This window comes from Myotis nattereri (assembly GCF_964212035.1).
Source record: "Myotis nattereri genome assembly, chromosome: 3".
NCBI lineage: Eukaryota > Metazoa > Chordata > Mammalia > Chiroptera > Vespertilionidae > Myotis > Myotis nattereri.
The window spans coordinates 206,866,846-206,894,490 of NC_138077.1; the positions used below are offsets into that span (position 1 = coordinate 206,866,846).

At 55.0% G+C, this 27,645-nt stretch overlaps 1 protein-coding gene across 1 annotated transcript; it reads right to left on the reverse strand.

Moving 5' to 3' along the window:
- Positions 1-26,283, reverse strand: PADI4 (peptidyl arginine deiminase 4; the record flags this gene model as incomplete). Its single annotated transcript, XM_081086119.1, has 16 exons — positions 1-462; positions 2,483-2,623; positions 3,404-3,474; positions 4,434-4,536; positions 4,733-4,871; positions 5,304-5,458; positions 7,890-7,997; positions 9,780-9,891; positions 10,881-10,984; positions 11,101-11,279; positions 13,013-13,138; positions 14,554-14,671; positions 15,777-15,844; positions 18,045-18,111; positions 20,459-20,639; positions 26,192-26,283. 16 exons carry the CDS (start codon positions 26,281-26,283, stop codon positions 229-231), a joined length of 1,998 nt encoding a protein of 665 aa, XP_080942245.1. The 3' UTR covers positions 1-228.
- Positions 26,284-27,645: the final 1,362 nt, after the last annotated feature.

Here is a 27,645-nt window from a genome sequence, read left to right on the forward strand (position 1 = left end):
CAAAGTGATGATTATGAAACTTTATTGCAGCTTCTCACAGCAGAACTGAGTTTGCAATGCCAGGACCATCTTGGGATCTTCAGAGGGGACAGAAGCAAGCTACTGCCCGGAGGGGGGCCACCCCTGGGGAGCCAACGTGTCCCCGAGAACTCTTGCTATGCCACACTGCAGGGGACCAGAGCCTCTGGCCAGGAGCTTCCCAAGGGAGAGGACGCCCGGGAGCCAGGCTCAGGGCACCATGTGCCACCACTTGAAGGAGAAAGGCTGCCGGCGCACGTTGGTGCCGCAGTGCACCTCCCCGTGCTGAAGGTGGTACGGGGTGAAGTCGTCGATGAAGGTGCAGTGGAGGCCCAACGGCTCCAGCAGCGACCGCACCTTCTCCTCCAGGCAGCAGCGGCCGTTGACGATGGGCCCGAAGGGCTTGGGGATGCCCAGGTACTTGCCCAGCACCAGCATGTTCACCTGCAGAGCGGGGAGGTCAGGTCAGGGGCGGTGGCGTGCAGCCTGCATCACTATCCCAGCGCCCCCTCCTTCTGACCTTCGGAAATAACAGCCCCACTTCACAGATGAGGAAACCGAGGCCCACATGGTATCGTGGGCTACCTAAGACCACCAGCCAGTCTAGGACTTCCACCCAAGTCTGTCAGACTCTGGGACCCAGGCTCCTTCCCCACCCACCAGCTTCTGGCCAACTCTACTATTCAACTGAGCTCAGCTCAAATGCCACCCCCTGTGTGAAGGCGCCTGCGAATCCCCAACTCCTCATGGATGTTCCCATAGCTCCAAGCACAGTGCCTGGCACACAGCAGGCGCTTAATAAATATCCGTTGAATGGATGAATGTGATGACCTCTTTGTAGCACTTTCTGTCTATTATCACTGATGCAAATGGCTGTTTCCTCCATTATACTGGGAGGTGGCCTGGTGAGATAGGATTTGGCTCCAGGCCAACGTGGGTTTGGATCTCAGCTCTACTACTCAGTAGCTGTGTGACCTCAGGCAAGTCCCTTGCCCTCTCTGAGCCTCATCAGCAAAATGAGCCCTACCCGGTTTCCATCGCTATGACAACACAGTAGGTGCAGAGTCAGTCTCCAGGGCTCATGAATCACTGACGAGGTACCCCATCGTCAGCGCTCAGACACAGGCCACACTGAGAGCCCTGCACGCTTAATTTCTCTGCCTGCTCCCCGCCCGCGCCCACCTCCCACTGCAGCTATGGGAGAGCGAGGCTTGTGCGGAGCCTCCCTGCAGGGGCCTCAGGCGGTGAGGCCCAGAGCCGGCCCTCACACAGCATTTGAGACCCTCATCCCCCGCAGGCCAGGCGGCATCAGCCTTCTCTCCGGAGCTTGGAAACCTGGCTGGGCCCCAGGGAGAGAAACAAATGCTTGGGGCCAAGGAGTTCTGTTCGGGGTGAGAGGAGGTGCCCCCTCCTGCCTGGTGTTGGCCAAGGAGTCCTTTATTCTAAACCAGCGGTTCTCAACCTGTGGGTCGCAACCCCTTTGGGGGTCGAACGACCCTTTCACAGGGGTCGCCTAAGACCATCGGAAAACACATATATAATTACATATTGTATTTGTGATTAATCACTATGCTTTAATGATGTTCAATTTAGAACAATGAAATTGGGGGTCACCACAGCATGAGGAACTGTATTAAAGGGTCACGGCCTTAGGAAGGTTGAGAACCACTGTAAACCTTCTGCAGAACTCCAGTGCATAAAACAGAAAAAATCTTAACCGCTGGATTTGAGGCACTGCCATGGAACCCTAGCATCCTGGGGAACCCAGTTTGAAGACCACTGTGCTCCTGTAACCCCAGCTTCCAGCAGGAGGGGGTGCCTGAGGGGCCCCAGGAGAAGTGGGTGAAGTTACTTTGAAGAGACAGAGTAACAGGAGGAGGAGTGGTAAAAACACAGCCAGCGAGGTAAGATGGGGCTTGGGTCAGAGTTAAAAGTTCTCCACAAAAGGTGGGACCCCTCAAGTCCCCCCGTCAGACAGGTGAGTGCCCCCCGGCACTGCCAATGCCACCTCCTCAGAGAGGCCTTCCCAGCCACCCAGTCTGAACAGGTGCCCTACCTTTATTTCCTTCGTGGCCCTTCACCCAACCTGGGAGCATTTTGTTTGCTGCATGTGTCCCCCAGCCCACTCCTACCTCATCCCCTCCCCACAGCCCCGCCCCGCCCCCCATGCAGGGAAGCCCAACTCGGGCAGTGCAGCCTAATGGTTAGAGTGTGGGCTCTGCCGTGGACCCCTGGCTCTGAGTCCCCCCTCTCGCCGGCTGTGTGTTCTTGTGCCAGAGACCCCCCTCCCTGCGCCTCATCTGTCAGTGGGGGTGACGATCGTCTCTGACTCCCAGGGTGCTGCTGACACGCCCACAGGAAGCCCGATGGGCCATGAGAACCCAGGCGCATGAGGAGACAACCAAGCCCCGGGGGCCGCACCCAGAGCCCAGCTGGCCTGTCTCCCCCAAGGCCACTTCCTCACCATGTTTGGGAAAAGGGCCTCGGCCTTGGGGGTCCCGGTGAAGTCCGTGCGGAGCCGGAAGAGCTGGGGGATGTCCACGATGTCCCGCTCCCGCAGGCCCAGCTCCCTCTTCAGCACCTCCCGGTTCCAGTCGATGCAGCTCTGGGGGAGGGGGGCGGAGGGTGGTGGGCATGGCCAGGGCCAACACTGGCCGGGTGGGGACTGCCCGGGGGAGGGGGGGGGCAGGGGAGGGTCAGGAAGGAGTGCAGACGCCTCCTTTTCTTCTCTCTTTCCCCCACTGTCCCTGTTTTCCAGTCCCCGTCACTGCAGCGCCTGGCCTCACTCCTGCCTGTGTCCCCCTGACTTTCTCTCTTCCGTGCAACACCTGGTGTGTGTGCCTGTCGAGCTCTCCATCTTCCTACAGCTACCCACATCCCAGGGCCCGCGCCCCTGAGCCAGCACGCAGCCCTGGAGGCTCTGCCTTGTGGGAAGGGGGCTGGGGTGGGGGTGTCAGCTCTGATCTCGGGGAAGAGGGCTGGGGTGGGGGGTGTCAGCTCTGATCTCAGGAAGGGGGCTGGGGTGGGGGAGTCAGCTCTGATCTCGGGAGGGGGGCTGGGGTGGGGGTGTCAGCTCTGATCTCGGGAGGGGGGCTGGGGTGGGGGTGTCAGCTCTGATCTCGGGGAAGGGGGCTGGGGTGGGGGTGTCAGCTCTGATCTCGGGAAGGGGGCTGGGGTGGGGGGGTGTCAGCTCTGATCTCGGGAATGGGGCTGGGGTGGGGGTATCAGCTCTGATCTTGGGGAAGGGGGCTGGGGTGGGGGTGTCAGCTCTGATCTCGGGAAGGGGGCTGGGGTGGGGGTGTCAGCTCTGGTCTCGGGGAAGGGGCTTTGTGGGGGGTGTCAGCTCTGCCTGGTCTGCAGCATCTCCCGGCACCCAGGCTGGCACCTCCACATAGGAGTTATGTTCTCTCAGTTTCTTGTTTGACAGAATGTCCTTTATTTTCTGCTGCCTTTTGTCTGTCATGAAGAAAAAGAAAAAAAATGCAGATGAATCAGACGAATCAGCGGCCCACTTCCCTCTTCCTAGTTAGCAGTGGGGACTCAGTTTTCCCACCTATACAATGGAGCAGCAACAATTCCTAACACAGGTTTGTGGTGAGCCTCTGGGGGGCACATGCCTTTAATGACATATTTCATCAGGGTGAGTTCTCATTAAAAGTGTTGCTCTCACTCCTTCAAAGGCTCTTCTCTCCAAAGGGATCTTGTTCACTGAGGGGCAAGCAGAGGTCAGGCCATTGCCCGAAGCCACATGACACACTACAGATAGTAGGTGGAAACTCTCAGCCACGGAGACTTCTCAACCTCTGACCCTGGCCTGTGTCTGTGGGTCTTACTTAAAAAAAAAAAAAAAAGAATTCATTCTGTGCTCGGGCCAGACTAAACTTTTTTTCAGGTCTGTGAACACATGTTGCATCCCCTTGCCTCTGAGCCCTTGCATTCACTATTCCCTCTGTCTGCAATATCTCTCTTCCTCTTACCCCACCACCCCAAACGCCTGGCCAACTCATGCGCATCCCTCATGCTCTTGCTTGGTCTTTGCCTCCTCCAGGAAGCCTTCCTTGATCTCCTTCCAGACGCCCCCCCCCCCCAGTCCCTTTGCTATAGTTGTTTCCTTCCTTTCTTCCTCTATTCCTTCCTTCCTTCCTTCCTTCCTTCCTTCCTTCCTTCCTTCCTTCCTTCTTTCCTTCCTTCCTTCCTTCCTTCCCTTTTTTGGTAGCTGTTTTCTTGACTCACTTCCCCTGGGCTGTAAACCCCGAGGGCCTTGCTCGCGTAGCAGCCCCAGCGCTGAGCACATTGCTTGGCACACAGTAGGTGCTCGGAAGCTAGCCAATGCCTGAATGGTTCCATCTGGCCATAGAAGGGCACTGAAGGCAGAGGAAGGTGCCCACATGGAAGAACAGGCATGGCCCACTTACGCTTGACCCCCTCGAACAGCACAGCCTCCCCATGGCCCTCCGTCAGCTGCTCCTGGAACAGTTTGTAGCAGGCCCTGGGGCTGGCCAGGAGCAGCCGGAAGCCCTGGAGGCAGAAACACTGGGGTCAGAGGTCAGCCTTGCCCAGGGGCTCCCAAGGAGAAGGGCTCTGTGGAGGGTGCAGGGAGTGAGGCTTGGACCCAGCTGGCCGCCTCCTCCATGCCCCCTCCTGGGGGGAGGGGAAGGCAGAGTGCAGAGCTGTGTTTGGGGCTCAGGAAGGAGCAAGTGGCCTCAGACTGCACCTTGTGCGCAGGGACGAAGCTCAGGAACTCGTCCACGTGGCCCACGTACAGCCAGTCGGAGTAGAGTTTCACAGGGGCCTGCACCTGCTGGGCAGCGAGGAAGTCCTGCAGAGCCTGGTGCATCTCCTGGCTCTTGGCGCTGCCCACACAGGATGAAGGGAGCATTAGGGGAGGGGGAGGGGTTCGCCGGGAGGTCCCCGAGGGACTGGGGGCTTGGCAAAGGAATCAGGAAAGCGATTCAGGAGCCTGGGCTGCTTTTATTATATCCTGAGGCAGGGAGTCAGTCAGGTAAATAGGACCAGAGATTAGCCTCAGAAAGCACCTAGTAGGTAGGTGCTCAGTGTGTATTCACTGGCCTAAGGAGTGTACGCGGCAGTGCAGGAAGGTGACCTTGGGTCTGTTGGGATCCCAAGCCCGTATCCTGGCCCTGCACTGTGATCCCTTTCACATGCCCTAAAGTTTGTTGAGCCCTTTTGGGTTGGGAGCAAGTAGGAAAGGCTTCCCATCTGGCCTCTGCTTTTGCCTGGCATCCCGGGGTCCTGGCCACCCCTGGCAGCCCTCCCCCCCTTACCTTGGGTAACTGCTGTGCCCAATGAGAATCCTGCCCAGCGGGTACTTCTTCTTCCCAACTCTGACTGGGGGGCTCACTTCCAGGTTCCCAAAGGAGTCGAGGTCGGTAACGCCCCCTGTTTGGGGCCCTCGAGTCACGTAGCCAAAATCTGGACCCTGAGGTGGGAGAAGCGCAGGCCAAGAGTCAGAGCACTGAGCCCCTGGGTGAAGCGAGGGTGGGGTCTGAGTTTAAAGGTTGGCATGGTCACCGGGAGGACTTCGGTAACCGTCAGCAGCGGGTCCATCGCCGGCACCATTATTACTGTGGAATGTCGAAGGCTCACTGGGTCCGGTGGGCAAGAAAAGGCACTGGCATTAGTTGGGTCCTGAGTGCCTGCCAGCTGCTTGGTAAGCCCAGCTTGTAAACTAGGACGTAATAGCCACAAAATATTCCTTTTCTCTTCACTTTGCAGAGAAGAGGCTAAGCTCAGAGTGGTGTGTGGCTGCTTCAGGTCCCCTGTTCCTCCCAGTGTTCTCAGGGAATGGTGCCTGTCTCTCCCAGAGGTCAAAGCCCAAGGTCACCGTTGCCCTCTCCCTCACAGCAATCAGGAGGGCTTCCTGGAGGAGGCACTGAAGCAGAGACCTGGAGGTTCGGAAGCAGCCAGACACACACCCTGGGGAGAGCACTGAGGCAGAGGGAACGGCTTAGGCAGAGGCCACTCGGGGTGAGAACAAGTTGAAGAACAGGAAGGAGGCCGGGTGCGCGACAGGGAAAGTGACCCTCAGTGAGCTGCCTGTTGATGGTCTCAATGCCATTCCAAGCCTATTCCTGAGTGATCGGAGTTGGAATATCGCAGACGAGCTTGGCTAAGAGGCCGCCGCCTGTGCTCAGGGGTCTGTCTGTCTGTGTGTCTGTCTGGCAGGACTCTGGAGGTTTGGCTTGTGAAGTCACAGAATCTGACCTTTGTCACACTTGGGATATCAAAGTGCGAGCAGAGGCCACTGACCAGAGTAGGACTGAAAGCAGGAACAGGGCCCGAGTCTCAGCGGCAGCTGGCTGGGCCTCACGCAGGGCACCTGGTTCCGGAGTGGGCATGACCAGGGCCAACAATGGCGGGGTGGGCATTGCCAGGAGGGACAGGGGAGGGTCAGGAAGGAGTGCAGACGCCTCCTTTTCTCTTTGCACCACACCGCTCAGCCCAGGAGAGTAAGCGAGACGCGGACAGTGACTGAGTTACAGTTAGGTTTCCTTTCAAAGCCTCCCGTGTGGACAGGGCCACCTCCCCTTCCTTGGGGTGCAGAATGCTCCTTGGAAAGCCATTCATCATAGCAACCCTTGCACCCCACACTCTTCCTCCATTTCCCCGGGCGCCTGGAGTCAGGGGCTGTGGGGGCGGAGTGCGGCCTGGGCTCCTCCCGGGAAAGCACGGAGGCGGGTGGTTAAGAGGGCTCACAGAGGCAGACTGGCCTGGTGTGAATTCCAACGTCTCCCTTCTCTCTCTGCGTGGCCTTCGGAAAGCTGCTTTACCTCTCTGAGTCTCAGTTTTGTCATCTATAGAATGGGCCTAGGGATAGCATCTACGCGAAAGGGTGTCAGACGAATGAAACGAGTCAGTGCATGCTCAGCAAATGTAACTGTTCGCATTCGAAGCTGAGCTTGCACAATCCCGCCAGGCTGGCCCAGCATCTGATTTAACAATATGTCACCCCCACCCCACCCCACAGACACATGTAAAGTCTTTGGCTGATACAGTCACACCTGGGAAATGACCACTCTGACCTTGAACCCGCCCTCTATCCCAGTGGAGCCCCTCGCAGGCCAGACCCCACCCGCAAGACAGAGCCTCCAGCTGGCTGCTGGGGAAGGCCCCGGCCCTGGCCCTGGCCCCGCCCCACCTTGCAGCAAGAGCATCTTCCATGGCACGAGGATGCCAAGCCTGAACTTCGTCCTCAGCAGGATTATCCTGAGGACGAGGTGAGCTCATGGCTGGAAAGGGTGTTGGGAAAGAAAGAGCCAGATCCCACCATGGTTATAACAAAACTAGAGGCCCGGTGCACGGATTTGTGCACATTGAAAGTAAATTAATTAGAAGGTGGCTGGCAGGGCAGGACTGGGCCACATGAGATGGGCCGGACACACCCTGGAGCCAACCTCCTGTGGTCCCTCCCCGGCTGACTTCACCTGGGGGTGGCGCCGGGGCTCAAAGGGCATCTGCGAAGTGAGCGGGGTCCCTCCAGTGGGTGGGGTCCCTTGGCCTGGCCTGCAGGGGTCAGGCCAAAACTGGCAGTCCAACACCCCCTGAGGGGTCCCAGAGTATGAGAGGGCACTCTGCAAAGTTGCTGTCCCTTGGCAACTCCTGCATTGAGCATCTGCCCCCTGGTGGTCATTGCGCATCATAGCAACCAGTCGGACGGTTGAATGGTCAGACAGTCACTTAAGCTTTTATATATATAGATAACAGGGTACACCTGCATGATCACTGCTTGGGCAGGAATCGCACCTGTGGGAGCTGGACGCTCAGCTGGAGAAGGGGTGCGGGGAGACAGGCAATGAAGAAGGATGCCTAAAGGCAGGGGTCTCAGCCGCCGGTGCCCCACCAGCACCTACCAGCAGGCACTTGACCGGGAACTCCTTCAGGCCCCTGTTCCTCGGAGAGTCAAAGACGACGGGCAGCGCCTTGTGCGGGGCTTGGATGTAGCCGATCTCGATTTCATCCTGGGCACAGCGAGCGGAGGGAGGCTGGTCACATGCTGCCTGGGTGTTAGCACCCAGCGCGGGGAGGGGCGGGGAGCACCCTCCGCACGTTCTCCCCGTGGCGGCCAAGGACAAGTTCATGCAGGATGTGGACCCCAGGGGAGGGGCTCTGAGAAAGCAGAGCTTATCGTCCTGGGTTTGCACCAACGTGTTGTGAAATTCTGAGTGTCCTTCACGCCCCTCCTGGGGGGTGCCCCGCTGGGTCCTGGGGACCCATCCTGAGCGAGCCTCAGGCACTGTCCTGGAGGTGAGAGCCCGGGGGCTGGGGACTCACCACCCGGGTTAGCAGGTGATAGGCAGGGAGGGAGGGGCCTGTGGAAACACGGAGGAAGGGCTGCGAGGGTGGGACAGGGCAGGGGGGAGCATTGCTGAGCCGAGGCCTGGAGGGCAGGCGTAGGAATGGCCTTCTCCCAAAGGGGGACAGGTTAGGGGAGCATCAGGAATGAATCGGGTGCAAATCCTGCCTGTGTTCCAGCAGCAGATGCGATACTGGGCAGAAGTCACTTAAGCTGACCCATATGAAACTGCCATTCCTGGAGGTCAAGAATGGAGGCCTGTCAGCCGTTTCACGTGGATCAACCTGATTTATCACAGAGGGAATGACAGAGGAAGAGAGGGTGTTAGAGGGTGGGGTGGGGGGGCGGTGGTGGAAAGAGGGCTGAATTCCCACGGGGGATGGGGCACATTTATGGAGGGGGAGCTCTCAAGCTGGGAGTGGGCAGGCATGATGTGGACGTGGGGATGAGAACGGGGAGGGTGGTCGGAGAGAAGGAACAGCATGGGCAGAGGTGTGTGTGTGTGTGGGGGCAGGTTATCGGCTTGGACAAGCAGAGCCTCGGGGCAAAGCAAGGGCACAGAAAAGAAGTTCGGTTCAGCCCACCAACAGCCCACTGGCACTGCCCAACGCCAGGCTGGGGTGCTGAGGTGAAGGAGACTCGGTCTCTGCCCTCAGGGAGCTCAGGGCATGATGGGCATGCCTGCATGGAGATAGAATGCTGACACAGTGTCGCCTGTGTGGTGGCAGACTGGCACCGGGGGCAGGGGGCAGCCAGATTGCGAGGGCCCTGGAGGCAGGCTGAGGAGGAGAGGATGGGAGCCATGGGAGGTGCTGGAGCAGGGGTGTGGCCCAGTCTGGTGGCTGAGCCCAGAAGGCTGGCTTGGAGGAAGGGCTACTGGCTGGAGCAGTTGAGCTCCAGTCCCCTGAGCTTTGAGGCATGTCCAGAGGTCATCTGAGAGTGTTTAGACTAGAAGGTGGCTTTCATCCTGGTGACTTGGATGGGCATGCAGCCTCCCAGTCAATGTCAATCAAATCAGTTGCCCGAGTCCCCTGTGCCAGGGCCCTCAGAGGCTCCAACTCCCTGCCCATCTGAGGAAGGGTGGCCAGCAAGGCTCTAGGCCAGTGATGGCAAACCTATGACACAGGTGTCAGAGGTGACACGCGAACTCATTTTTTTGGTTGATTTTTCTTTGTTAAATGGCATTTAAATATATAAAATAAATATCAAAAATATAAGTCTTTGTTTTACTATGGTTGCAAATATCAAAAAATGTCTGTATGTGACACGGCACCAGAGTTAAGTTAGGGTTTTTCGAAATGCTGACACGCCAAGCTCAAAAGGTTCAAAAGGTTCGCCATCGCTGCTCTAGGCTGAGCCCCCTGGAGCCTGGGTCCCTCAGTGACCCTTGACCTAGGGGTCACTCATCCTACGCCCCCCGTTCTGCTCACCCCACAGGGCCACGCACCTGCATCCACTGGTCCTCCCTGCTCTCCTCCAGGGGGCACACAGTCAGCTTGCACCTGGCTTTCTTGGCCAGAGCGGTCAATGACTTCACAAAGTCCTCGTTTTCAAATATCCTAGAAAGAGCAGAGAAGTAATGCTTTAGTGTTCCGAAACCAGCAGCCAGTGGCCGGGGCCCGGATCTGAGGGGGCAAGCTGTACCCCTGAAGGGTCCCTCAGCTGGAGCAAGAGCTCAGGCCTGGCCGGAACTGGGGAGGCACACAGTAGGTGCTCAGGAGATGCTGCAGCCTGAAGAGACGTCCGTCTCTCTGCTCTCAGCAGATATCGTCCCATTAAACCCCGTGACAGTCCATGAAAGGAACTAGAGGGTCCTGTCACAGGGGACCCAGACAGCTGATCGGATTGACATTGACTGGGCTGCTGCATGCCCATCAAAGTCACCGGGATGAAAGCCACCTTCCACCGAGTAGGGAGGTCAAGGCTCAAGGTCATGCTGTTTAGGGACAGCACTGGGATTTGAACCCAGGCCTCTCTGGCTTCCAGCCTGTGCCCTGATGACCAGGTTACACTCTCACCCCTTGAAGCAATCAGAAGAGGAGAAGGGAGGGGCCCCGAGACCCCAGCATATTTAAGAGGGGCCCCTAGGCTGCGGACTGGACGCTGAGGCTTCCCAGAGCAGCTTGTTAAATGCCCGTGGCCCATCCCCAGTTACAAGACCCAACGTTCAGAGGTTGGCTGGGAATGAGCATTTTAAACGAGTCCCAGAGGTTTCTGGGGCAGAAGGTCCAAGGGCCACACTCTGAGCAACTCACGGGCCGAGGGCTCTCCTCCTGCGGGTCTAGCAGACTCCACAGGCCCCCGGGAGCTAGAAGCAGCCCTCGGCCTGCATGTGGGCAGAGCAGCCACCACCCAGACAGCTGCAGTAGCTTCCCTGCCTCTGAGCGGGGCCAGACAAGCCGTGACCCGCAGCCGGTGCAGTGGGGGTTCCACTTCCGCCCATTCACACAGCCAGCGCATGGGGGCCTGCAGCCAGAACCCCGGGCTCCTGGACCCTGGCTCCCCCTGGTGCACCTATGCCCCGCCCCCGCACCCCAGAGCCCCTCACCTGCACACATACACCTCCTTCGGGGGCTGAGTATTGGGGGTCATGATCCAGGGGGCCACACGGAAAGCCACACTGTCTTGGAACACCAGGGTCTTGGGGAGCTCCTGCAGGGAGAGGGGCCGGGGAGGGGTTCTCACAGAAGCCAGGGTCCCCACCTACCCCCTCCCCTGCTGGGCCACTGCCTGCGCCCAGGGCCCCCTCTGCCTCCACGTTGGCCTACCGGGTTGTCCGTGCCGAGCAGGGAGATGGTGAGGAAAATGAGGCCGGGGAAGTTGGCGTCTGGGAAAGTGAGGCCCTCCACGTAGAAGTCTGTGCTGTGCTGGCCGTCCGGGAGCTCCAGGAGGTGTGAGGGCTGCTGGGGCCCCAGGATCACCTGGTACCCCGAGTGCTGCTTCCCCCCTAGGAGAGAACAGGGGACGCTCAGGTCCATGTGGCCACCGCATGTCAGCCTGAGGGCCCCTCACAGCTAAATCTGGCCGAAGCCTCCCCTTGAGAGAAAGGGACTAAAGCCCCAATTGGAACATAACCCCCCACCCCAGCCTGGGGGTCCAAGAATAGAGTGACGGGAGCGCCTGAGCCACTTCCAACATATACATTATGGTTCATTCATTGTTCATTTACTCATTCATTCATTCATTCATTCCTGAGCACCTGCTCTAAGCTGACACCTGGGGAGACCAAGAAGACCGTCCCTGTCCTGGTCCCCAGGGAGTGCACAGTCGCGGGGTGAGTAGGGAGGAGCAAACACAGTCAGCATCACAGAGGGCAATAGGAGCTGTGCTGGAGGGAAGCCCAGAGGACCAGGGAAGGCTGCCTGGAGGAGGTGATGCCTTGGCAGAGGCAAGGACTTGGTTTGTCGCCAAACCAATGTCAGTCGAGTCACGTTGGTCTAGAACAGCCGTGGGCAAACTACGGCCCGCGGGCCGGATCCCGCCCGTTTGAAATGAATAAAACTAAAAGGAAAAAAGACCGTACCCTTTTATGTAATGATGTTTACTTTGAATTTATATTAGTTCACACAAACACTCCATCCATGCTTTTGTTCCGGCCCTCCGGTCCAGTTTAAGAACCCATTGTGGCCCTCGAGTCAAAAAGTTTGCCCACCCCTGGTCTAGAATGTGAATAAAATCGTCATCTCCTGCACAAAACTCTGATAGCACCTCCCAGCCCCCACAGGCGAGAAGCCAAAGTCACCCCACGCCTACCTGATCCGGCTTGCCCCTCTGCCCCTTCTCCTCTGCCCTCACCTACCACCTACCCATTGCACACTGCACTCCAGATGCACCGGCGCCCTAGCATCCCTCAGCCCCCAGGCACGCTCCTGCCTCAGGACCTTTGCACTTATAGTTCCCTCTGCCTGGGCTGTCCTTCCCCAGGGTGTGCATGTGGCTGTTCCCATGCCTCCTTCTGCTTAAATGACACCCTATGGGGGGACACCTTCCCTGACCTTCCTCTGCCCCACCCCCTGACTCCACTCTCACCCATGTCCCTTTCCCTGTTCCATTCTTCCCTGTCGCATTTAACGCTATCGGAGGCACCGTTTACTTAATTATGTTCCTCACCGTCTCCCCCAGCCCTCTGAGATGGAAGCGGCCCGAGGGCAGGGCCTTTGCTGTGGTCTTTGCTCCCTGCCCCGTGCCTAGAGCCGAGCCTGGCATCACATCGCAGCAGGTGCTCGTGAGCTGCTGAGAAGTTACTGACGGATGTTGGAGAGCAAACCATCACCTAACACACGCAGTCAGTGTGGATGCAAGAATCTCCTTAAACAAGAGTCGTGTGTGTGTGTGTGTGTGTGTGTGTGTGTGTGTGAGAGAGAGAGAGAGAGAGAGAGAGAGAGAGAGAGAGAGAGAGGATGGTGACAGATGGCAACAGTCCTTGGGAGGGGAGTTCTGTCCTTCTCAGAGCTCCCAGCTCCAGACATCGCCTGTCAGTCTGTCTGCTTTCTGTCTGTGCCCCTTCTAGGAGGAGGTGGGCAGAGCCGCTATCCGTCTTGCTCCCGACTCTGCCCTCGGGGCCTGGAACCTGGCCCATAGTAGGTGCTCAGGAAATGTTTGCCAAAGCGGGTAGGAAGGGGCTGTGCCCGGGGCGGGGGCAGGAAGGGAGCATGGAAATGACAGCCTGGGACAACTCACGGCTGGCTTGGAACACTCGGACTTTGTCCATCTCGGACTTGGCCACGTGGAGCACCAGCTGGTGCTTGGAGAAGAAGTCCCGGGGCGTCCGCGTGCTCAGCGTCACCAGGGACATGTCCTGCACATCTGGGGCGAGAAGGTGTGGCCTGAGATGTGGGCCCCAGAGCCCTGCCCTCCCCTCCCCACCAGCAGACGCCCTTTGCCAGGCCACCTGGCTTTATGTGCTTTATGCCCTTCCCAGGAGTTAAATGATGTTTGTTTGTTTTTTTATTTTGGAATGAAAGCTGATGCTCTTATCCCACTAGGATGAGCTTCGGCCGTAAGCCCAGCAAAGCCGCAACCTTATGAATCTCGCTCACGGCTCTGTCCCCAGCCCTCAGAACCGAGACAACCTGGAAGCACCTAGAACAATGCCTAGCAGGGGCTGGCTACTATTTATGGGATGAATAAGTGGAAAGGGTTGTCCCCTGGGCCTGAGCGGGAAGCGAAGTCTGTGAACCACCCAGAATCATGGCCCACAAAGGCGTGCGGAGAGCCGAGCTGACAATAGTCACGGGCACTGGGATGGGCGGGCTTAGGGGAAGTTATTTCAGCTCTCGGCACCTGTTTCCTCATCGGTAAACAGGGCTGGGAGTAGTGCCCGTCCAGAGGGAAGGGTGAGGTCATCTGCGTAATGGGCTTATGACAGCGCCCAGGTCCTGGGAGTGCCCACAAAGGTACCGGCTGCCTGTGTGCCGGGCACCAGGCACAGGCTGCCCCGGCATCAGGCCAGGCCACCTGCATGCATCTGTTCCTATGCTATCCTGCCAATTCCCCAGGAAGGCCACAGCCGCTCCCCTCACTGGCCAGTCTCACCCGCTTAGCACCCTTCTCCAGGCAAGGTGGGCAATGTGCCTTCCGCCTGCCACACTTCAGAGGTGTGCCGGCTGAGGTCCTGCCCCATCACCATCCCTGTGCCCCTAAACCAGGCCTGGTCAGGATGCCCAGGTTCAAGTCCTGAGCCTGCGACTTACTAGCTTTGTGACCTCGAGGAAATTGCTTAACTCCCCCATGCCTCAGTTTCCCCATCTGTAAAGTGGGGAGGAAGACAGTACAGACTTCTCAGCCTGTGTAAAAGGATCGAATGAATGTGTAATTCTGAGTTGTCAGAGCCGGGACCCGAACACGCAGGGCCTCGGGGCTGCTCGGACCTGAGTTTGGGGAAGTAGCCAGGCTTTCCTTTTGAATTATTTCGGGCCCCAGTTTTGACCCCAAAGCAGAAATTTGGGTTGGGTAGCATGTGGGGGGCATAGAAACTGGGGCCTGGAGGAGGCGTTGGGGCTCGGCGCAGTGTTGCTCCCAATTCCTCTCTGGCTGCTGTGTGGCCTTGGGCAGGTCACTTGCCCTCCCGGGACCCTTGTCCATTCCTTCTCCTAGACCGTGGACACCCCAACAAGAACTCCCCCCCAATAGTCCCAATTTCTGAGGGCGGGTACAGGCTCGGGACAACGGGCTTCATTCAGGGACGAAGCTCTATTCCCATAGCTCTCGGGGGCCTTTACCTGCTCCGTCAAGCACGTGGTCATCTGTGCAGTCCATGGCGGAGGTGTGGGGGTTGTCCCTGTCACAGTTCACCAGCAGGATGGCGCCTTGCCCGCGGGGGCCCCAGGTCCAGGTGCTCTGTGGACACCCAGCAGAGACGGGGCACCCTCAGAACCTGTGTGTCCCTGCGGCTCCTGGGAAGGCAGAGCCACCCGTTCCCAGCATCTCGGGGCCTCGCACCCTTCACATCTCTTGCTCCCACACTAGGTCCTTCTTTGGTCCCCCAGAGTGGATTTTCGCCCTGAAAGTCATGAGCAAGTTCACCAAAAATGCAATCCACCCACTTTAAACAAGGAGCCCAGGACAGTACAACTCATTTTAACAGCCTTTGGAAACGGTCGGATTGGCAAACCAAACTGAGCTGAGTATCTGTGCCAAGATTCTAATCTAAATAGTTACTCTTATGCGAACTTTTAGTGACTCACCCACCCAAGTATGGGCACTATTCTTAGCAGCCAGTGACTGTCTGGGGAAGATTAAAGTGCATTAGGCCGCCCCTCGGGGCGGGGGCTGGTAGCCATGATGTCTTTTGTTGGTGGGAGAGCGCTGGAGCTCCCGGAATGGCTGCGTGTGGGGTGGGGACAAGATGGATTCCACCCGGAACCAACAAAGGGATCTTAAGCCTTTGACGGGTCATTTCCTCTTGATGGGAACACAGCATCAGGCAGCTCTGTGGCCTCGAGGGGCTACCCTGGGGTCTATCCATGCACCCCACTTAAGACTCCCCTCACCTACAGGCACCACCCCTCTCTTTCCGTAACAGACATTCCTTGCCCCGCCCGCCCGGCGCCTTCCCGCCCCTGCCCTGCTGGTTCTTCCTTTCTCTGTCATTCACCCCCCGTGGGCAGCATCATGGGACTCTCCCCGAACGGGCATTAAAGACTTTTGGGCCTGCAAAGCTTCCTCTCTTCTGCGCATTCATTGAGTGATTCCGGTTTCCAGTTTGTGGGGCAACACTCTCTGAATTCACAGCCAGTGAAAAGCCTAGCTTTGTAGAAGAGGTGGGAAATACGGAAACCAAAGTGGTAATGGTGTTTTAAATTCCCTTCTTTTTCTTGTTCCTCCAGTGAACACGGGATTATGTGAGACAGACCGCCAGCCATCCCACCACCGCCAGGGGGTGCCAGAGGAGAACCCAGTGGAGCTGCAGCGAGCATTTTCCTGTCCGTCAAGGTGCAGGTACCTGGTTCTTCCCGGCTTTGGTGGCCTTCACTTTGCCGGTGCGGGTGACGTCCGCGCTCAAGGTGATTTCTGAAACCCACCACGTGAGAGGAGAGGGTTGGTGAGGGTACAGGGTGGGGGCACCCAGCCTGACCCCCATGGACACTCCTTTCCCTAGGAGCCCCTCTACACTAGTGGTTCTCAGCCTTCCTCATGCCGCGACCCTTTAATACGGTTCCTCATGTTGTGGTGACCCCCCAACCATAAAATTATTTTCGTTGCTACTTCATCACTGTCATGTTGCTACGGTTATGAACCCTAATGTAAATATCTGATATGCAGGATGTATTTTCATTGTTACAAATTGAACATAATTAAAGCATCTTGATTCATCACAAAAACAATATGTAATTATATATGTGTTTTCCGATGGTCTTAGGCAACCTCTGTGAAAGGGTCGTTTGACCCCCAAAGGGGTCGTGACCCCCAGGCTGAGAACCGCTGCTCTACACCGAGGCCTCGCTCTCTCCCTTCAGAGGAGGCACAGGTTCAAAGACACCCTTGGAAAGGCCAGAGCGCGCGAAGTCTGCCTGCAGTCCGGACAGCAGAGCTGGGGCCCCTGACCACACGTATTCTCCTTTGGGGCACCCACCACAGCTGTGATGCCACCCAGACCCTGCCTGTGCGGCCGCCCTCAGAGGTTTCCCCCAACAATTCCCAGCCCCACAAGGGGGTGTTTGGTGTGAAGCCCCCGCAAGGACACTTTGCCAGGCTCTCAAGGCCTCTGCCCCAACTCCAGCCCCCGGCGACCCTGGGTGGAGGATGCAGTGGTCACTTCAACCCCACCTGCTCTTTTGTGACCCCCTGGGAACAAATCATGGCCCCAAACACACCTGTCTCTGTCCACGTGAAAGCATATGTCTGTTTCTAAATTCTTCCTCCCTCGTCAGACCACATGACTGCACTGTCATTCATTCATTCAGTGACATGGAGCCGTGATGTAGCGACCTTGGGAGCTCACAGTGCGAGATCCACCCAGATGGCCTTTTAAACATACCCACGTGTTACTGTGGGGCCAGGGCAGCAGGTGCTTAGGGGCCAGGACGTCCCTGCTCCTTCATGAACTGGCTGAGTGACCTTGGGCAACAGTTTTCTCATCCGTAAAATGGGATAATAGTAACAATTTCATTGGATTGTTGGAAGGTTTAAATGTAACGTCTAAACACAGTGCCTGGTTTATAGAGCTAGTGCTTTATTATTCATTATTATTATTAACATGTGTATCCATGAAATAAATGTGTAATAATGAATGAAATTGATTAATGAAATGAAACCTGAAGGTTTCAGATACAGTCCATACATTTAATGCACATTTAAATAATAATAATCCTAGATAATAAAAGGGTAATATGCAAATTGACCCTAACAGCAGAACCACTGGGAATGACTGGTCACTATGACACATACTGACCACCAGGGGGCAGACGCTCAATGCAGGAGCTGCCCCCTGGTGATCAGTGCACTCCCACAGGGGGGAGCTCTGCTCAGCCACAAGCCAGGCTGATGGCTGCCAGTACAGCAGTGGTGGTGGGAGCCTCTCCTGCCTCCTCAGCAGCACTAAGGGTGTCCGACTGCAGCTTAGGCCTGCTCCCCACTGGCAAGTTGAAATCCCCCGAGGGCTCCTGGGCTGCCAGAGGGATGTCTGACTGCCAGCTTAGGCCCGATCCCCTTGGGGAGCCAGCCTAAGCCAGCAGGTGGACATCCCCCGAGGGGTCCCAGACTGCGAGAGGGCACAGGCCAGGCTGAGGGACCCCACCAAGTGCACAAATTTTTGTGTACCGGGCCTCTAGTGTCATTATATTATTGTTTAAGATTTAGAAATATACTTTATTTAAAGACAAATATTAAATAAATAGGAGTCTAGGTAGATCATTGATATGGCAAATATAATGAGATGCCAACAATGGAATTTCAGGAACACTGGTGTATATTACTGCATAAGACAATGTCATCATCTACATTTAAAAAAAATAAGTAGTTGACGTGTCAAAAAGATAAGAGACTCAAATATTGAAAATCTGTGCATCATCTCCTAAGTTGAGAAACAAAATATTAAGAAGTTGAAGCTTCCTGCAACGCCCTCTCTCCCCAGTTGTACCTTCTGTGGCTCCCTGACTGAGGAGGGAACATTTGTAAGCCACCAGCTATGTGGCCGGCTAGAAGCTGTGCCTTTTCTCTGCTCAGTCTGAGTAAGCTCCTATGGGAGGGGGAGGGGGTCCCAGTCACTTACCCACCCCGGTGAGGTAGAGCAGCGTGTGGACTGGGTTGGTCTGGGGTCCATAGTATGAAATCTGAACCTGTGGGACAGCAGGAAACCACTCATGACGTCTCTTAGTCATTCAACAAACACAAACTGCCCCTGGCTGTGTGCCTGATCAGGGCAGGATGCTGAGGAGACCAGGATGGGCAAGAAGTGGTCTCAGCCCTAAGGAGCACCCCAGCTGGTGGGAGTGGAGGGGTCGCAACATTCTCAAATGCATAGACGAGGGTCCTATGGGAACCCAGAAGTGGGGGGGCTCATGCTGCCAGGGTGTGACAGGGAGGTACATATTGAGGTAGATCTTCTAAGAGGAGCAGCTGGAGATGTGGTGGAAGAGGCATGAGAGGGACAGTGCGGGTGACAAGCCACGGAAACTGGCTCTGCAAGTGGAGAGGTGGAGGAGACCTGGAGAGCCAGACCTGGCTGTAGCCCAGCTCTCCAGGGTCTGGGAGCAGGCGCTGTGGATGGGTGTGGTCTCTTCAGGGCAGGTGCCGTCCTGAGTAAGAAACACCGGCCCTCACTGCCCAAAGTCCAAAATCCAGGACAAACGCATCTGATTGTCTCGGCCAAGCCTGAGGAGGGCGGAGCATCAGATTGGACACTCCCAAGCTAAATGGCAGAGGGCAGTTTCCCAAAGCCAAACCAAGGAGCTGCCACTAGAGGAAGGATCTGTCCTGTAGACAGGGGGGGATCCAGGGAAATGTCACAGCCCCTGTCACCTCATGTCTGGGCCACGGCGTCAGCCTCTAGTCTACTGCCTGCATCCAATCTACTCACTACACTGTAGCCAGTGGGGTTGTTCGAACACACAAATGCAGCCTTGCTACTCCCTGGATGACACGTTTTCCTTGGCTTCCTGTTGCCTTCACAAAGAGATGTCCCTGATGGAAACCCTTTAATACTGGCTTTCTGTCTCTCTCCCCGCCCCCTTCCTTTCCACTCTCCCTGCTCACCATCCAGATCTTTCCCAGATTCTGCAATATGAGTCTCACCCTCTCCTCACCCAGAGTGAACACACAGGCCACATCCCCTATGTAGAGCTCTCACTCTTCTTTCCTTCTCTCTGGTGGGTCACTCAGACCATTCTTCAGCTTGCCTCTTCCTCCAGGAAGTTTCCCCTGATTTGCACCCTCCCCAACTTGCTTTGTTACCCAAGCTGTTTGCTCCTACAGCAGACAGCAACTCTCTGCCTCAGTGGGGAGCCTGCCAGGCCTGTCCTGCTGGGAGGACAAATGGTCCTTGGCCCAGCCCTCTGTGGGAACCCCAGAGGGTCTTGTTGAGCCCATCTACAGCCAATGAGGGTGCAGTGGTAAATGGTGGTGCCTCAAAAGATACGTCCACATCCTAATCCCTGGAACCGGTTAAGTGTGGCCTTATTTGGAGAAAAGATCTTTGCAGATGTAATTAAGGACCTGGGGGTGAGGTCATCCTGGCTGGCTGGCTGGGGGAGGCCTTAAATGCAGTGATGAGAGAGAAACAGGCAGGTGTGACAGGCTGACGAGGAGGCAGTGTGACCACAGAGGCCGAGAGTGGAGTGCCAGCAGCCACCAGACGCCGGAAGAGGCAAAGCCACGATTCTCCCTAGATCCTCCAGAGGGAGCGTGGCCTGGTGACAGTTGGATGTCTGATGTCTGTCCTCCAGCATGGCGAGAGGATACGGTTCTGTTGTTCTAAGCCAGTGGTTCTCAACCTTGGCTGCACATTAGAATCACCTGGGAATCTTTTTAAAATCCTGATTTCTTGGCCCCATCCTCCGGAAATTCTGTTCCTTTGTTACTAATGTTGTGGCCCCACCCCATAACAAAGAAACAGAATTTCCGGAGGATGGGGCCCAGAAATCAGGATTTTAAAAAGATTCCCAGGTGATTCTAATGTGCAGCCAAGGTTGAGAACCACTGTTCTAAGCCACCAGTTTGTGGTACAGCAGCCACAGGAAACGAAATACACTGGCATGGACCAGCGTTTCCTGGGGCTGCCTGGCTGCGGGCTTCATAGCGCTCACCACCATCTGTAACTGCTAACCTATACAGTATCCGATGCCCTCACCCATAGGTTGTAAGCTCCGTGAAGGCGGCAGCCTCCCCCATCTTGTTTATTTCTGTATCTCCAGTGCCTGGCAGTGCTTGGCATAGAGGAGGTGACTACGAAACATTTGTTGACTAAGTGAATCTCATCAGAACCCTGGCCTATCAATCACCCCCTGGCATCCCTATCTTGGCTGTGAGGACGCCATGGCTGGCATGAGCCATCGTGCGCTTTTTCAGAGAGATGGAAGCCCGCCCAGGGCTGGGCTCTGGGTCGATGCGGGCAGACTGTGGGGAGCTGACCTGCTGAGACCTGCTGGCCTCCTCCCACACAGCCCGCCCCACAGCGGCCGCACTCACCTTCTGGTCACCCATGCTGCTGCTGGCAGCCCTCATCCTCAGGCTCACCTCCAGCCCGGGGTCCAGGGGCCACTTGGAGGAACCTGTGGGATTCTTCTTGGCTGGAGGGCTGTGGGCAACATCCACAACCACCCCCGGGGAGGCGTTGATGCTGAAGAATGTGCAGCCCGTGGGGGCAGAGCTGTGAGAGGCACAGGCAGGGAGGACAGAGAGGCATGGTCAGTCTGGCCACCACAGCGCTCCCCAGCAGTTTTCCTTTCCCCAAAGAGTGCCCACACCAGAGAGCAGCCAGTCTGACCCTGACTGCGGGAGGTTGTCAGGAGGTCATGAGAAACAAAACGAGACCCCTGGTCCAGAGGGCATGAACTGGAACTAGCAGAGAGATGTGCACAGCAAAGACACACACACACGGATGAGTGCATGGAGCAGTGTGCACTCCCGGAGGTTCACTCTCCACAAACACACACAGGGTTGTGCCCAAGCAAAGAATCAGACGGACTTCTGCTTCTGGAACAATGGCAGGCCAGTACTCTGAAGGGCCTTCCTTTTTGAAAAACAACTGGATCTGGCTAAAATGTCATTTTTTAGAACGTGGCTGTGATCATGAGAAGTCAGGAAAATCTCCAAGGACTCCCTTCTCTGCACACATACACAACTCAGTAGTTAAACTGAAGAACAGCAAAGACAAAGAGAAGATCTTAAAGGTATCCAGAAAGAGAAGCCAGATCGCCTATGAAGGAATAACCATCAGACTGAGAGCGAACTTCCCCATAGCAACAATGAAGTCCAGCAGACCACTGAATAATATCTTCGAAATATATATTGAAAAAATAACTATCAGCTTAAGCTTAGAATTGTGTACATGACCAAATTATATTTTAACAAAGACATTTTCAGGTGAAGAGGAACTGATATTTTAAAACCAGCACACTTTCACCAAAACAATTTCTAAGGACATCCTTTAAGAAGAAGATGTCGGAGGCCAGAAACATGGTCTGACAGGCAAGAAAGAATGGTGATCAAATAAAATGGTAAGTATACAGTTTGTCTGTATAAAAACCGTTTTTCAAATATCAAAATGGTAGCCCCAGCTGGTGTGGTTCAGTTGGTTGAGCACTGTCCCATGCACCAAAAGGTCACTGGTTCAATTCCTGGTCAGGGCACATACCCAGGTTGTGGGTTTGATCCCTGGTTGGGGTTTGTGTGGGAGGTCTTTCTCTCTCAAGTCAATAAAAAAAATTTTTTTTAATATCAAAATTGTAGCATTAGCAGTGTTTAATTCTAGATTTTATAGAGTTAAAATTTTATGATTAAATTGAAATAGTAGGAATAGAGTTCATAAAATTCTGTACATGCAGAAAATGCCATAATAAAAAAGAACAGAAACATTCCATTCAAAAAGGCAATAAAAGAGCAAAAGATAACATAGGAAAAAAACCAGACAAATAAAAATAATGGTAAAAGCATATCCAACCTGGCTGGTGTAGCTCAGTGGTTGAGTGTTGACCCTTGAACCAGGAGGTCATGATTGGATTCCTGGTCAGGGCACATACAGGCTCAGTCCCTAGTAGGGGGCATGCAGGAAGCAGCTGACCAATGATTCTCTCTCATCATTGATGCTTCTATCTCTCCCTCTCCCTTCCTCTCTCTGAAAATTAATAAAAATATTAAAAAACATATCCACACATATAAATATTCAAAATAAATGAAAATTGATTAATGTTAACAGTTAAAAGAGAGTTTGGGATTAGATAAAGAAACAATAGCTATATGCTATTTATAAGAGACACCCCTAAAATATAAGGATCCAGAAAAGATGAAGTACTTTAATCCAATACTAACCAAACGAGACCTGGGGCGGGCATATTAATACCAGACAAACAATGCACTGTTAGCAATAGGAAGATCTCAACCAAAGAATGAGATTCAACTCACCTAGAAGATATTCTAAACCTGTATGTACCTAATAACATAGCTCAATAGATGCATAAAGTAAACCTTGGTAGAAATACAGGGAGAAGTTGACAAATTCACCATCATGATTGAAGATTTCAACTCCCCTTTCTCAATTAACAATAGATTAAGCAGACAAAAAAGGGGCACAAGTAACAAACTTGAGTTAGGAGACATATAGAATTCGGACCCCACAACTAGTGAATATACACTTTCCCAAGCAAAGCACACATGGATCACTAAAAATATATATATATAACCACCCTAGCCAGTTTGGCTCAGTGGATAGAGCGTTGGCCTGCAGACCTAAGGGTTCCAGGTTCGTTGCCTGGGTTGCGGGCTCAATCTCCAGTAGGGAGCGTGCAGGAGGCAGCCAATCAATGATTCTCTCTCATCATTGATATTTCTATCTCTCTATCCCTCTCCCTTCCTCTCTGAAATCAATAATAAAAAAATAATAATAAATGCAATAACCAAATATTTAAAAAATTATATATATATATATATATATATATATATATATATATATAGTCTCCATGTAATTCGCCATAACAAATTTATTTCATTTAACAAATATGAAAGGACAGGTAACATATGGTGTAGGTAGCATATCCTTTCATCACAGTCTAAGGAGTCACTAATCCAACCCAGCCCAAAGACCATCTCAGTGGGACCCGCACCACCGAATCCTTTCCCCATCACTCCAATCCAGCGGGGTTTCTTCCTCCAGGTGAGATTTCTCTCTGCAGGAGAATCACAGTGCCCCGAAGATGACAATCATATCAATCCCCAGAACCCATGCATATGTCATCTCACATGGAAGAGAGGACTTGCGAATGTGATTAAGGATCTGGAGATGGGGAGAATATGCTGGATTATTTGGGGTGGACCAGTGTAACCACAAGAGGGGGCGGGCGGGGCAGAGTGAGAGGAAATGGGTGATGTAAGCAGAGGCCGCGGTGATGCATTGTTGGAAGGGGCCATGAGCCCAGGAATGCAGGTGACTTCCAGGAGCTGCAGAAGGAAGGAGTGGATTCTCTCCGCCTCCACAAGGGCACAGCCCTGCTGACACACTGACTTTAGCTCCGTGAATTTTAGCCCCATGAGACCCATTTTTGAACTTCTGGTCTCCCAAACTGTAAGATCATACATTTGTTTTTTGTTTTGTTTTTTTTTTTCAGTTTTATTGAGAGACAGCATTTTAAGCAACTAGATCTGTGGCAACCTCTTACAACAGCAATCGGAAACCGCACACCCTCCCTTTCCACACTTCTGCCGCGGGGGTTCTCTCATCCCCCCTCAGCTAACTCCCTGCTCTCTCCGGTGATGGGCGGCTGGCTTCCTAACAACAAGGCAGTCTCAGAAGCATGTGGGTTTCACTGTGTCTCTGTGTAGGGGGCACACACGTGTGTTAATACAAGACAACTCAGAGCTGACTCTTCTTGTAACGTCCAGGAGCCTCTGTAGGGGCGGCACTGAGAACCCGAGCCCGCACGAGTGACATCATTTCTCCAGCTCTCGCACCCAGCATTTCCTTACCCACGACCTCCCGTGGGTCTGTGACACTCACACATGCAGGGGCTCATGCGACTCTTCTAGCAAAGGGGGACCACTCGGCCGGACACCTGGCCTGCATTTTAACTCTCGCCACAACCCAGCAAGGTGGGTGTTGAGTCTCCCATTTTACAGATGGGTAAACTGAGGCTCTGAGACACTAACAGGCTTGCTTATGCTCCTCGCTGTCCCACTGCATGGTCTCCTCTTGAGAAGGAGACCCTGGGAGGAAGAGGAGAAGCCCATCGCTGGCAGCTTCAGAACACCCACCGTGGTTGGGCCTCCTGGACGCTGCACCCATTCTAGGCCTTTCCCAAGCCCCGCGGAAGCTGCATGAATTCCACCAACCAGGCAGCCGTGACCAGCGAGGCCAACCCCGCAGCGCTCAGAGGCAGTGTGTGCTGGAGAGGCCTGGGTTCAAATCTCCTGCCAGGTAGCTGTTCTTGAAGCCTCAGATTACTCATCTCTAAAATGGGCATGATGAGAGTGTTTACCTTGCAGGGCTTCTGTGAGGATTAGAAATCCCAATGGAAGGGCTGACACTAGTCCCTGGGGTCACGAGATAGCCCTGACACCAGCCACAAGCATCACAGAAAGCGCCTCAGCAGGCTTCCAGGGATTTGTTTGCATGTAATCCATGTATTTCCTGTTCCAGGGAAAGTACTTTCCAACAGAGAATGAAAATCACTAGCAGAGGTGAAAGCAGCTCTGGAATAGGCACCCATACCTGTGGTCTGTCCCGCCTCTTTCTAACCCTGGGGGTCTGAGCCCAGTGGCAGGGGCACGGCTCGAGCAGGGTGTGGAGGCATGCGCTGTGCTGGGAGGGGCTCAAGGGTGCATGCTTCTGCCAGAGGGAGGGGGGTGGGAGGGTGGGGGGGGGGGGGACGGGCAGGGGGGTGTGCCAACCCAGCTGTGTTTTAAGAAGAGAATTCAGGCCGCAGTAAGGGTGGTGGCTGTGCAGATGGGACGAAGGCGCTGGCTGGGAACTGCTGTGCAGGGCAGGTTAGAAGTGATGGGAAGGCTGGTCCAGGGACCGAAGTGGAGAGAGTAGGTGAGGGACCCAGGCTGCCTGGGTTTGAATCCTCACCTACTAGCTGTGTGGCTCTCAGGGCCTCAGTTTCTCCTTCTGTAAAGTGGGAATAACAGCACTGCCTACCTCGTAGGGCTACGGAATGAGCTCTGTGTGGGGAGTGTGATGTGAATGTAGCCGTTAGTCTGGGAGACCTTCGGGGAGCTGAGTGGCAGGCTCACTGTCTCCCTGAAGGAGGAACCTCAGATGACATGAGGCTGTCTTTTTCCTTTCCTCCTCACCCTCGCGCTCTCCTGCCGCCCCTTCTGGGAAGCCACCTTAGCAGTTACTGCTGTTCTCCCGCTGCCCGGGTCCAGGCAAGTGGCACTTTCAAAGAAATACCCCAGAAATTCCTGCAGGTGCCATTCTAGGACCAGCCAGGGAGGGAGGAAACCAGGACTGCCAGTATTATTACTAACAACAACAATGACGCCGACCATTCGATGCACACCCTCCAAGAGCGTTCCTGGACCATTTGATGTAACTAGATCTTGCCCCAGGGCTTAGCACACAGTAGGTACTCAATTGGTATTTGCTGAATGAATGGGTGAAGGAATGAGCAACTACCGGGGATATGCCCCACGCTGGGCTGAGAACTTAACAAACATTTTCATGGTTTTTCACATTTAATATCTTTAACCGCCCTATGACGTGGGTATTATTCCCATTTCACAGACAAGGAAACCGAGGCTCAGAGACCCAAAGCCACCCAGCTAGCCAACAGCTGGGCCAGGTTTCCCACCTCAGCCTTTCCCACGGCCGAGCCTGTCTCATCACACCCATGCTGCTAGGCACCCATGGAGGGAGGCTTGGCTGCAACCATGAACCAGGTCTGGGTCATGAAGTCCAGGGTCTAGCCTTGCTTCCGGGGCACACTTGCTGTGTGATCTTAGGCAAATCACAAACCCTCTCTGAGCCTCTATTGCCTCAGTGATAATACTTTCTTTGTGGTGAGGCCCCCAGGGGACTCCCGCTTGTACGTGGCAAAGACCCCACTGCCCTGAGTCTGGGCACCTCCCAGAGACACTCAGGTCTTCCCTTTCCAGCTTCTCCCCCGGCAACAGCTACTGAGGCTGGAGCCCAAGCCAAGCGTCAGCAGAACCTGTTCATCCAGCATCACTGCACCTGCTCCCCGCCCCCAGGATGTCCCTGCTCACCCGCAGACATCTAGCTGAGTCTCAGTGCCCAGCACACACACGGCGTAGGTGGGCTGCTCTGGGGCCACGTGGATCACCGTCCCCTGGGCCATGATCCGGCCAGCTCGTCCCTGCGGCTGCAGGAAGCCCCTGGCTGGTTCCTTTGTACTGCCCAGCGGAGGCCATGAGTCAGCACCTGCGGTGTGTGCTCAGGGGCGAGCCCCTCCCCACTCAGGTCCGAGGCTGGCACTCTCAGCCCCTCCTCTGCCCTGGATCTGCCCCTTGACCCCTTGGGTGTCGGGGCCAGAATCAGTGGCAGGCTGGCTCCGTCAGTTTCCCAGGGAGGGCAGAGGGCTCAGGACGCCTGGAGGTGGGGTCACAGGTCTGGGTCCTCAAGTCCGTAGCCCCTCCCCCCTGCCTGGGGCCGTGAACACCTGGGTGCAGCCAATCTTGCCTAACTATGCCCAGCTGGGCTCTCAGAGCGGCTAAGGCTAGAACAGGGGGAGGTTTCAAGATTTTAGGCAACAGGTCACAGCCCGGGCTACACATGCAAAGACCAGCCTGGCGTGGGGCAGGTCTCCCCCAGCTGGGCCACCCACAGGGGTGCTGTCGGTGTGCGGGGCGCCTTGCCCTGCACTTGACGTGGAATAGCTCACGGAGACAGCTGCGTGACAGGTGCTGCTACTCCCTCATCTCATTCTCACGGCAGCTCTCAGCCGTCAGGACGTTCTTATTCCCACTTTACAGAAGCAGCAGCTCAGACAGGATGAGCGGCGAGGCAGCGGTTCTCAACCTGTGGGTCGCGACCCCTTTGGCGGTCGAACGACCCTTTCACAGGGGTCGCCTAAGACCATCCTGCGTATCAGATATTTACATGACGATTCATAAAAGCAGCAACATTACAGTTATGAAGTAGCAACGAAAATAATTTTATGGCTGGGTCACAACATGAGGAACTGTATTTAAAGGGCCAGAAGGTTGAGAACCACTGAGCTAGAGGCAGAGCCAGCATTTGGACTAAACATCCTGCTCCGAGTATGAGACATATTAGCTGCCTGCCCGCGTGGCATGAGCTTTTCTGATTGTATACAACATCTACTTTTGTTGTTGTTGTTAATCCTCACCTGAGGATATTTTCCCATTGATTTCTAGAGAGAGTGGAAGGGAGGGGGAGAGACAGAGAGAGAGAGAAACATCGATGTGAGAGAGACACATTGATTGGTGGCCGGGGATCAAGCCTGCAACCAAGGTACGTGCCTTTGACCAGAATCAAACCCGGGATCCTTCAGTCCACAGGGTGACACTCTAGCCACTGAGCCAAACCAGCTAGGGCTGTAATATCTACTTCTTACTGCAGTACGAGGTATATAGGAGCTGATTGCGACTACCTACCCATTTTATAGGAGGGAAAATAGAGGCTTGGAGAAGAAAGGCGCCACAGCTAGCGTGTAGCAGAGCGGGAAGCCAGCGTTCCC